Source organism: Rhinolophus ferrumequinum, chromosome 15, assembly GCF_004115265.2.
Source record: "Rhinolophus ferrumequinum isolate MPI-CBG mRhiFer1 chromosome 15, mRhiFer1_v1.p, whole genome shotgun sequence".
NCBI classification, from domain to species: Eukaryota; Metazoa; Chordata; class Mammalia; order Chiroptera; family Rhinolophidae; genus Rhinolophus; species Rhinolophus ferrumequinum.
The window spans coordinates 24,540,977-24,552,573 of record NC_046298.1 but is presented as its reverse complement, the minus strand read 5'-3'; the positions used below and the strand labels follow the sequence as shown (position 1 = coordinate 24,552,573).

At 44.3% G+C, this 11,597-nt stretch overlaps 1 protein-coding gene across 1 annotated transcript; it reads right to left on the bottom strand.

The window, feature by feature from the left end:
* Positions 1-339: 339 nt before the first annotated feature.
* On the bottom strand, positions 340-11,248 carry NUDT7 (nudix hydrolase 7). The gene is made up of 7 exons (XM_033129225.1): positions 11,155-11,248; positions 8,043-8,224; positions 6,815-7,064; positions 6,218-6,506; positions 3,143-3,296; positions 2,181-2,339; positions 340-1,008 (listed from the first exon to the last, which is right to left on the bottom strand). The coding sequence occupies exons 1-7, from the start codon at positions 11,246-11,248 to the stop codon at positions 640-642; spliced, it is 1,497 nt and encodes a 498-aa protein (XP_032985116.1). The 3' UTR covers positions 340-639.
* Between the last annotated feature and the right edge of the window lie 349 nt (positions 11,249-11,597).

The following is an 11,597-nucleotide window of genomic DNA, read 5'->3' as shown; positions in this document are numbered from 1 at the left end:
AGGTTCAAGGCTGGGTTGCAGATAAATCCACGTTGCAGATCATGGAAAGGGCAAAGAGAGTCCAGGGAAGCTGGCTTATCTCTTAAATTGGAGATGACCTGCAAGGTCAACTTTCACTCGCATCTCATTGGCTTAAACTAAGTCTGAGAGCCACATTTAGCTGCAAGGAATCCTGGGTAATGCTGTTTCTACCTGGGAGCTTTGGACTTAGCTTCCAGTCTACTGCCATGGAAGAAAGAGAGGATAGATTCTGATGGCTCGCCAGAAGTTTCTGTCACATGTAACAACAGACAGAAAGGGATAATACCTTTCGCAAATAAGATAAAAGCCACATGGTCATATGTTCAACAAATATTTATTAAGTACCTATGTGCCAGATATTTTTTCTTGCATGTGTAAGACAAAATAGTGTTAATATATTGAGGGGTGAAATTATGCAATATTAAAAACACATTTTCCACTTTTGAAAGACTTGCTCTTTCAGATAATAGAGAGTAAGTGGAAATAAGGCAAGGTGTTTACCTTCAGATTGCAGGAAAAATATTCGTGCCTGTCAAAATCCACCAGCTGGCATTATTGTTGTTCTGTGGATAACCACACAAAAAAGCTGCTTAGTTATTTGCTTGTTGGTTTCATAAATCATAACTTGCTTGTTGCATGTTTATGAAGCTTCAGGAAGATCTCTTCAGAGGATGACATTAGATCGTTGAGATTAAAATCAACCTCAAAGGTGGGTTTTCTTTCCAAAATAATTAAGGCAACGAACACAGCAAATTTTGCAGTTATTCCTCTGATATGGTAAGTCACACCATCTTCAGGGTTTGTGTACTCAAAGCAATGAATAATAAAATGACGACCAGATTGTGTCAGGTGATTCTGGTGGTAGTCATGTGGATGCAAGAAATATTCCAGAGGCACCAGGAACACCTTCTTAACTTCATCAGGATTAGGCTGGGCCTGGAAGTGGGGGTCTATAAACCCTACAACTGGTGTTATCAATGTATCTGTCTAAAAGCAAAAAACAAAATACACAAATTAAGAAATGAAGAGATATTGTTTCAAATGCCGAAGTCATGCCACTCCTACGTAAGCCAAGAATACAGGCTGAAACAGTTAATGCCTAAGGTGGGTAGGGAGGAGGAAGAACTGGCTGCAGATGTAAACGCTATGTTCCCCATGAAATGGGGGATGTCTCTGCCCTACCTGAGGCCGCATCTGTGAGATGACTCTGAAAATGATTATTTTGTGACCATAAATTGGCACAATCTTTTGGAATGGCAGCTTGGCATTATGAAACTATTGTCCCTGTGACTTAGCAGTTGCATTTGTGTGTATCTGTATGATAAATTCCTACCAGTGAGAAAATATACAAGTACAGCAGGTGTTTGAATGACACTGTTTCCTTATAACATAGAAGAGATGCTATGGGAACTTAATTTTTGTTTATATCAATTAGCCTACGGTAAAATTGGTTTCATTATACGTCATTTCGCTTAAAATTGCAGAACCTACCGACAATGTTAAGTGAGGACTTACTGCACAAGACTGAAGCATTATTTGCAACAGCCCCAAACTCTAGTTATCACTCAATTGATGGACATTTAGGGTAGATCAATTATGAGAATATCCATATAATGGGATACTACGCAGCCCTTTAAAAAGAAGGCAACAGACACCTTTCCCTATCAGTATAGACAAGGATATGCCATTTATCAATAGAAAAGTGACATAGTATTAATTGTGTTATATTCCCATTTATGGGAAATCATATATATAATTATGTATAACTATTTTACGTAACGTGTATGTTTACATGTGGGGAGATTTCTATTTACAATCAAAACTGCTTGCAAATGAATGTAGGGTGCTGTTAAGTGAAAGATTCTACTGGGAATTTTGAGGCCTGGGGTTTAGTATAGAAGCATCTACAGGGTTCAAACACAATACCATGTTTGCAAAGGACTGATGGAGTTCCCCTTTCATTACTGGATGAGTGTCTCAGATAAGAAAAGGGGCTTGCCCAAAGCCACTTGGCTCACGAGGGGCAAAGTCCACACAAGAACCAGTCTCTTGACTCTTATGTATAGACGCTCAAAGGTCATATTTGGCCATCTTTTAGATAGTGGAGCCATTGGGAGCTCAGGAGAATCTAAGAAATCCAGTTCCATTCCAACCCTTACATCAAGCAGATACGGCACCAGGCAGCAGACGACCTCCACCTGATGAGGACACAGCCCCACTTCCTCCTGGGCTTCCCGGAGAGCTGTGGCCACATCATCCACATCTGTAGGCTCGCACTTTCCTCCAGGGAAGCATACCTCACCAGGGGACCGTCTTAGCTGGATATTGAAAGAGCAGAGCTGCAATGTGTGATTCCAATTTTGGGACCATATACTCATTCAACAAGTACATACTGAACTTGTATTTTGTACCATACACTATTCTTAACACTGTTGGTAATAATAGAGAGAATAAGAACAAAACAAACAAAAAAATAGACTGTTTTCTCTTGAATCATTTTTTAAAAAAAGAAATTTGAGAACTTCTTTCACTTTTAATTTTTCTCTACTTGCCCCCCCAAAATACCATACACATAAAACAGATTTACAATGATGGGGAGAAAAAAAAAAAGCTGAAAGAAAGAATTAAAAACAAAAACTTGAAACTAATAATAACTAAAATAAAATAATTTTAAAAATTAAAAAAAAAATAATGAAAAGAGCAATGTGATCAATAGGTAACTTTTACTGAGTGCTTACCATGTTCAGGGCACGTTGCTTCACAAGGATGTTTTTCACTGAGTCCTCAGAACAGTTTTATAAACTGTTGTGTTTTTTTTTAAATTGAGGTGAAATTCATACAACATAAAATTAACCATCTTAAAGTGAACAATTCAGCGACATTTAATATATTTACAATTTTATATAACTACTACCACAATCTAGTCGCAGAACATTTTCATCACCCCGAAAGAAGACTCTATCCATTAAGCTCTTTATCCCAATTCCCCTCTCTCTTCCCTTACACTCTGTCTCTGTGGATTTCCCTATCCTGGATATTTCCTATAAATGGAATCAGACACAATTCTGTGGGGTTTTCGAATGTTCTGAGATTTTAATGGCAGGATCTGTTGGTCACCTACCTTCTCTGACCGAAGGGTGAACAACAGATGAAGTTTTCCTTCTTTAGCCAACAACGGTAAAAGGACGGAATATTTATTAGACGACAAGTGAGAATATTTGATCCCAACATCATACTTTTTTAAGCGGGCTTTAGCATCATCTATCAAACTGTTTCTAAAATGGAAACAAACCACACATTTTAGTCACCAGAGTTATGGTAAAAAGCTCCTGATCCTGCCTTTGTTTCTGCTTCGTTGTGTATCTTCAGGTTTACCATTTCGGAGTCTCAGTGTACTTTTCAATAACATGGCAAAAGTAATAATACCCAAATCGCATGATTGTCAGCAAAATAAAATGAGGCAAAACACTACAGTAGTAGTTCCCTCCCTTATCTGTGGTTTCGCTTTCCGCAGTTTCGGTTACCTACGGTCAACCACAGTCTGAAAATATGAAAAATTCCAGAAAAACACAATTTATAAGTTTTAAATTGTATGCTGTTAGGAATAGTGTGATAAAAATCTCACACTGTCCAGCTCCATTCCACCTGGGACGTGAGTAATCCTTTTATGCAGATCATCTAGGCTGGATCTGCTGCCTGCCCATTCATTAGTCATGTAGTGGCCTTCTTGGTGCTGAGATGACTGTTGTGGTGTTAGCAGTGCTTGTGTTCAAGTGACATGTATTTTACTGAAGAATGGCCCCAAAGCACAAGAGTAGTGATGCCGGCAACTCAGGTATGCCAAAGAGAAGCCTTTGAGTGCTTCCTTTGAGTGAAAAGGTGAGTACAGTACAATAAAGTACAGTACATTCACAAAACTTTTCTTACAGCATATTATAGTAATTGTTCTATTTTATTATTAGTTATTGTTGCTAATCTCTTACTGTGCCTAATTTGTAATTAAACTTTTGCATAGGTATGTGTGTATAGGAAAAAACACAGCGTATAGGAGGTTCGGCACTATCTGTAGTTTCAGGCACTTCTGGGCGTCTGGGGACACATCCCCCAGACGAGGGGAGGACGACTGTACCCGGTACACCGTTTAGTACACAAGTTCATTTGAAACCTAAATTAAATTTAAATTATGGTAAACTATTCTTTTAACAATGCAATAGTTAAATGTTGAAATCCGTAATTATATTCAGGTAGGAGGTTTGCTGAGTAAGTCACTGTAAGGTCAGACCATTGTAAGGTTAAGGACTTTCTCTAAACCTGGCCCTTATGTCATGTTATTAAGCATTCCATTTGTTATCAAACATTCAATCGCCTTACAACAGTGGTTCCCAAACTGTAGTAGCAACAGAATCACCTGGAGGACTTATTACAACAGAGATTGCTGGGCCCACTCCCAAACCATGACTCAGTAAGTTTAGGGTGGGGCCTGAGGGTTAGGATTTATATCAAACTCCCAAGCCATGGTACTGCTGATGCTGTGGACGAGGGGAACTCACTGAGAACAATTACCTGATAACATGCAAGTATTTGGATGTATAACCACAAATGGTGCCCTGCGTCCGTGACTGTGAATTTGTTTTGGTCCTTCTGCAAGGTGTATGTGGTTGCTGGTTTGTGTAGTGAGTTAAATAGTGTCCGCCCCAAAACCTCAGAATGTGACTTTATTTGGAAATAGTATTTCTGCAGATGTAAGTAGTTTAGGACTTAAGATGAAATCATCCTGGATTTAGGGTGGGCCCTGAATCCAATGACTGGTGTCCTGATGAGAAGAGAGGACACAGAGATAGATAGATACACACAGGAAAGAAGGTCATGTGAAGATGGACGCAGAAACTGGATGTGACGCTGCCATAAGCCAAAGAACACCAGAAGCCACCAGAAGCTGGAAGAGGCAAGGAAGTATCCTCCCCTAGAGACTTCTGATGGAGCATGGCCCTGCCCATACCTTGATTTTGGACTTCTAGCTTTTCTAACTGTGGGGGAAGAAATTTCTATTGTTGTAAGCGACCCAGTTTGTGGCACTTGCTTATGACAGCCCAATAAAGTAACAGTTTGATTTTAATTTTTCTATGGGAGAGGCAGTTTCACATAGTGGGCAAAATCCGATGTTTAAGTCAGCCAGAACTGGTCTCAGAGTGTTTAGGAATCAGCTCCCTGAGGCCTCCTTTCCTCCTCTGTGGCATGCTTGAAGATGTCTGTGAGGACTGAAGGACATGGTTCAGAGACTGTGGCTGGTACTCAGCTAGTGGCCAATGAATGGTGACTACTATCATACTCGTCCTCCTCATTACCTGAGGAGTACTTTGCAGGAGGTATTTGCTATTTTTTGCCTCTTTCTATATGGCAGGATGCTCACTGTGGTTAGGTAATAGCAGAGAACGGCAAAAACGGCCAGAAGGCTGCAAACGGCCAAATGGCTTGAAAAGAATAATGGAATGCTGGCACTGGAGGGGACTCCAGCCTGCATCCTATGCACACAGGCCCACATCCAGGAGAGGAAACTGGCCTACCCAGTGCGGATGGACTGGAGCCAGCGTGGTTTCTAAGAGGCCCCCAGAACTGACCAGAGGGACCAGCAGAAGCAAAAGTCTGCAAAAACGTGCCTGCCACATTAGGGGCCGGTCCTGGAAATAATCACCATAAAAACGCCAATAACAGTAGCAGTTACGATGTTCTGAGCATGAGCTCATTCCACACTCTTTTCCGTGCTTTTCTCTTTATCACAACTGCCCAGCGAGATGAGCGCATGATCCTGTCCAGGCTCAGAGAGGTTACATAACTGAGAGACCCAAGGCCACTACTGGAAGTAGCTACAGGGGAACTTGAACCCAGGGTTGCCGGGTGCAGAATCGTGGTTCCTGAGGTTGAACTCTGGATATGCCTGAGCGGAACAGGTAAGGCGGCTGTACAGGGGGAAACGCTTCGCCCTTGGAGAAGAGGCGTGAACCCATGATGATGGGTGTTAACTCAAGTTAGCCAAAGCCCGGCTCTGTTTTGGGCTGGAGAAAGTGCGTAGGGGCGGGCTAGGAGGTGAGTGCACCGAGCGCGGGCTCGGCAAAATCAATAGCAAGCAAAAGGCCCCGGCGACCCGTGGCCCGCGATCTGTTGGGCCCCGCCGCGATCAAGGCCGGGGAGGCTTTACCTGGCTGGCTCCGGAGGAGAGGGTCGCGACATGGTTCGCGTCAAGTTTGTTTCCAGGGGTAGACTCGGAGGCGCTCGGCTGGAGAGGCATGCGCAGATCGGCACTGGGGCTGGGGCGGGAAAGGGGCGGGGCCTGGTGACGTAGGCGGAAGATCTGGGCGGGACCAGACGTGAGAGTGGGACTGTCGGAGCTTCGGGCCAGGCCTTCTGGGTGGCACCAAGCAGTTTCTGGCCGGTGACCGGCTCTGCCTCAAGAATGAGAGGCATATGAGGAATTCCGATGCTGACAACTGTAAAAAAGGGCGCAAGACAAACCAAAACAAAGTGTAAAGGCAGTGCTGATGGGTTGAGAGGATTCTGACAGTCACGTTCACTTGCCAGGAGGTTAAGTTGGTTTAACTTTTCTGAAGAGTCATCGCGTGTTTACTGAGCACCTACTATGTGCTGGGTGCAGATGCCACAGAAAGCGGAAAGACGTGGAGCTTACAGTCAAATGGGAGAGAGAGAGAGAGACATGCATCAAAAAATTACATCGATAAAGCAGGGGCCTTTAGTCCCTAGGGAGAAATGTGACCACATCAGATCCGAGAAGGCTTACGAGAGAGAATGGAAACAGAGCGGACCTGGAAAGCAGCTGTTCTCCAAGTGTGGTTCAGGACCGGCAGCATCAGCACCATCTGGATGCTGTTAAAATACAGACTCTTGGGTCCCACCGCAGAGCTGCTGGATCCGAAATCCGGGATGAAGCCCAGGGATCTGTGCTGTAAGCGAATTCTAATGCTCAGAGAGCCACTGCTCTCATATGTGTGGAAAGTTAAAACAAAGGGAAAGGGGCACTGGAGAGAGTTCTAGAAAGAAGGACAAGTTAGTATAACTACTCAGTGATGTGCAAAGACCCCAGAAGTGGCAGGACAAGAGCCAGTGAGAGCCTGGTTGGAGGTGACACTTAAGAGATCAGATTTCAGAGGCCTAAGGCCAGGCTGGCTTCTCCATTTCACGGGAAGTGCAATGCCTGGGGCCCACAGTAATCTTAGGGGCCCACGAAAATGTTTTAATTTTAATATCTTTTAAAATCAGAAGACACTGAATATAGTAATAAGCACTTTATGTAATAAATCTAGCCTGGATTACATTCATCTTTATACCAATGCAGTCATAAAATAGAATTCATTGTATTATTCTTATTTTATGGAGGAAGGGGTTCATAAAACCAAAATTGCCTATGACTCGCAAAATTCACAGTGTGGCAGTGGGTTTTGGGACAGTTGGGCCACAGCCTTTAACACCACTGAGCTCAGATATTCACCTGGTGAGTCTGCCAAGGTTGGGAGAGGCAAAACCAAACGCTTGATGACATCCCTATAATAACTGTGATGGCACTTCAGCCACATTAGTGTACTTAGTCCTCTGAGCACCCCCATGAAGCAGGGTTGTTTCCATAGAGGCATTACCATCCTCACTCTCCAGATTAGGAAATAATAAATGTCTTGCTTAAGTTCACACAGCTAGATTTCAAGGTTACATCATTCTGACCTCTGAGTTCATTTATTTCGATATCACCTCTCTGAAGCAACTGACCTGTGAATTATGTGGATCTGATTATGTAGGAGGAGATAAATTAACCCCTCATCTAATATCCATTGCATACTTCAATGGGCTTCATGCATACTTCAACTTGACCTCTAAGGCCGCTTAATCCATTGGGGTGGTAACAAACATGACTCTTAGCTCTAGTAATGCAAAGCGTAGTCTCTATATGAGAAGGGAAAGGAGAGTGGTTCAGAGGATTGAGCTGGGAGCTAAAAATTATTCCCTGGGGATTTTACTTTCGCTTCTTGAGCAAACTGAGCAAACTGAGGCTCAGAGTGGTCGAGTGCTTTGCCCATGGTCACACAGCAGGTATGGTGGAGCCAGCTGTTGGTCCCATTCACTGAGCTGCAGCTGGCACTCTGGTAGGTTTTGAGAGGTAGGTGGGATTTCAAGAGGCCAGAATGGGGATGATGGCATTCTGGGTAAAGGGAACAGCAGAAGCCAAACTTGGGTGAAGAGTCTTGTTCAGAGGGGCAGGTACAAGACTGGAACAACAAAAGCATTTTGCAGAGTAGAGCCCTAGAAAGAGGTAAAAAGGCTGTGGGAGCCACAGCCATATGGACGTTGTCCTTCTTCCTAAAGGGAGAGGAATAACAGGTCTGTGTTTTCAGGAAGATGTCTGTGGAACCAGGGTGGGAGATGGATTGGAAGTGGGGAGAGACAGGATCCAATCAGGGAGCTCTTCCAAAACTCTGGTTCAAGGAATGTGTGTGTGTGTGTGTGTGTACTTATACACACACACAGATATATATGTATTGTACGTATGTATGTATGTATGGTATATACATATATGTATATGTGTGTATATATCTCCAAAACTGAAAAACAACACAGGCTTCAACGTTAATGGGAAATGTGTTTGGGGGAAATGACTTGTCTCTGTAGCTTTGCATCCAGATTTGTTGGTAGTGACAAAATTCTGGAAAATATATTGAAGAGAAGCAAAGCTGTAAAAAGGTTCAGGCCGGCCTGCGAAGCCAACGCGGCCGTGTGCAGTTCTCTCCTAGAAGCCCATCCCAGGGGCCTGGGTGGACCTTATCTGCAGTCCACCCACCTGGAACCTTTATTTGAACAGTGCCGCATGGCCAGGCCTGGGTGTTGCTGAGATAAAGAAAATACCCACCAGCCTTCAGGAACAAAGGCTGTCTGGGGAAAAGACCTACGACAAACAATTAGCTTTAGTGCCGGATAAATGCTCTAATCCAGGAAAGGGGCTACATGCTGGGAAGCAGAAGCAGCAGGCAAACAGTTCTGCGTGGGAGCAGACAGTGGGGTCTAGGTAGGCTGTGGAGAGGTGGTCAGAGAGACAATAGGCCACACTTAGCACTTAGCATGTGTTTCTTTCATTCCTGCCTCAATTTGCCGGAAGGTCTCTAAGCTCTTGGAGGGCAGTCTCGGGAGGGCCTTCAGATTAAGTCTCACATATCCATCAGACTATAATGCTCATAATTTCTGTGTTGGGCATCCATCCTCCATGCACTCGCCCTTCCTCCCCTGCCAAATCGGAGAGAGCTAAGGGGGCACAGCCTTCCCCCGCTTTTGAGGAGAGGAAGTCGAGGGACTTCTTTGAGGATTAGGCTTAAACAGGAATTTTTCTATGAATGGGTCAGAGTCCTCAGCATCAAAATCATCCGGGGGCTGCGTGGACAACTCACTGCCCCAAAGCCCACCCTGCAGGTATTTCTCACAGGGTGGAAATTCACCCAGGAACGTACACCTCTGAGTAAGCTTCTAGGTGATTCTGTTGTAAAAATTAGACACTGGTTTAAGCGCTCCAAGGAGAGATATTTGATGTTGAGAAGATAAGGCCACCTCCCTGCCCCAGTGCCAGGAGGCACCACTCCTGGTAGCATTGGAACAATCTTACTTTCTGGTCTTGGGAGTTGGCAACTCAGGTAGGTCCGTCTCAGGAGAGGCTCCAGCAGAGGTGAATGACTTGTTTTGTAGAAAGTGGGCTGGAGGGGACAGATCCCTACCTAAAATGGTCTTTGCTTTTTTTTTTTTTTTTTTTTTTTAGGACTCATTACAAAGGAAAGAGCTTGGAGTTTGGGTCAGTGCGTTCTCCCATTGCTGTTCATCCTTGGCTAGACATGGAGCTGGATGCTGGAAATGTAGAGGTACGTGACATTTGATTCTTGCTCTTGAGAGATGTGGTGTCAACTATGGTGATGAGTGACTTTAGTTTGCATGAGAATCTTCTGGGGGCTGATTACACGTGTAGGTTCTTGGGCGGCAGCCTCAGGGAGACTGCCGCAGAGGGGGCCCAGGCATCTGCCTTTGCAACCAGACCCTTGATTGGGAAATTCTGATTGGTGATTCTGAGGTAGCCTACACTTCGAAGGAGGGTGGGGGTTGGGGGGAGAAGTGGAACTTGAATCTGAAGAAATAAAATCAAAGAATGGAAATCAGCCAGGCCCAGGGAGTCTAGATAGTCACTTTAGCTGAGAAGTCGGTGACCTGAGACAGCCCTTGATTTCTGGCAGTAAATGTGGACTGAGAACTAAAGGTTAGACACAGATTATGGACAACATCCTTCTAGAACTGCCCTGGATTACAAAAATGTAACTTGCTGGAGATTTATTTTGGGGCACTGCAAATGTGATTTTTCAAAGTTAATTCACGGTGTTTTTCATCCATATTTAATTTTCACTGTGTAACAATAAAACAGATATATGTTGCGTACTAAAATGCCTTAAATCTCTGAATTTCCATGAGCCAGGCCTGCCAAGAACTGACAAGACACAATGGGCGCGCGTCATTCACATATTTTATACCATTGTTGGTTCTCCTTTCCGTGCACCTTTAGAAATGAGCTAAAGATTAGTTATGTTTGATTCGTTTGCTGTCATGTAATCTCTGTGTAATGGAACAATCGAGTAGGTTTAATTACCAATAACAACTGTGCTGGGTAATTTGTAATCTAAATGAAGGTTCGGCCTAGGATGTACGTAATGGCATGACTATGCTGTACAATGAGGCGCAGTCTGGTCTCAATTAGCTTGTGAATTAGTTGTGAAATTGGCTTAAGATTTTCCAGCGCATGGAGGAAGCGCAGTGTCTGTGGAAGAAGCACAGACTCTGCTCCACAGGGAATTACCCTCTGAGTCCTCACCTTGGCCTCGGATCTGCCCACCAGGACCTCACAGCTCAACCCTGGTTAAACTCTTGCTTTCATAGACTGGTGAGGGGAGGTGGAAACACATCCCTCCCCAAATCCAGACTCCACCACTTACTTGGCTTGGGGGCCTTGTCCAACCCATTTCATTACACCTCTGCCGTCTGTGCTCTGCTCATAGCAATTATACTCTGGCGTGCAGCCTCTGCTGGTGTATCTGGGGTAATAAATACCCCTGGGTGGGCAGAGAGACCGACAGGCCCTTTGAGAAGGAGGCGTCCGTTTGCTATTGAACTCGAATTTCCCACTTGTCCTATAGCTGGCCATCGTACGCTGGCCACAGCGCTGTGGTTGGGAGGGCGGGGTGGGCATTGGTCGTTGCTGGAGGTCTTCAGTGGAAGCCAGAAAAGAAAGGATGTCATGGAGTGGTTGCAGCTCTGATGCTGGAGGACTGTCCTTCTAGCAGCACTGCCCAGTAGAGCTCTCCGCAACGACGGAAATGCTCTGCTATCTGTGCCTTCTGATACAGTGGCCACTAACCGAATGTGGCTGTTGAGCCCTGGAAATGTAGCTCTTCTGACTGAGTAACTAAATTAAAAATTGTGTTTACTTTTAGGTAGTTTAAATAGCCACATGTGTCATAATTTCTAAGTCCCATCCTGCCACTTTCTTGGAA

Coding starts and splice junctions, on each gene's coding strand:
- NUDT7 (XM_033129225.1), bottom strand. CDS start 11,248: ATGGCCAGCTATAGGACAAGTGGGAAATTCGAGTTCAATAGCAAACGG. Junction 7,065..8,042: donor AGTTTGCTCAAGAAGCGAAA/GTAAAATCCCCA, acceptor CCTTCTTTCTAG/AACTCTCTCCAGTGCCCCTT. Junction 1,009..2,180: donor TGGTGCCGTATCTGCTTGAT/GTAAGGGTTGGA, acceptor TTTTGCTTTTAG/ACAGATACATTGATAACACC.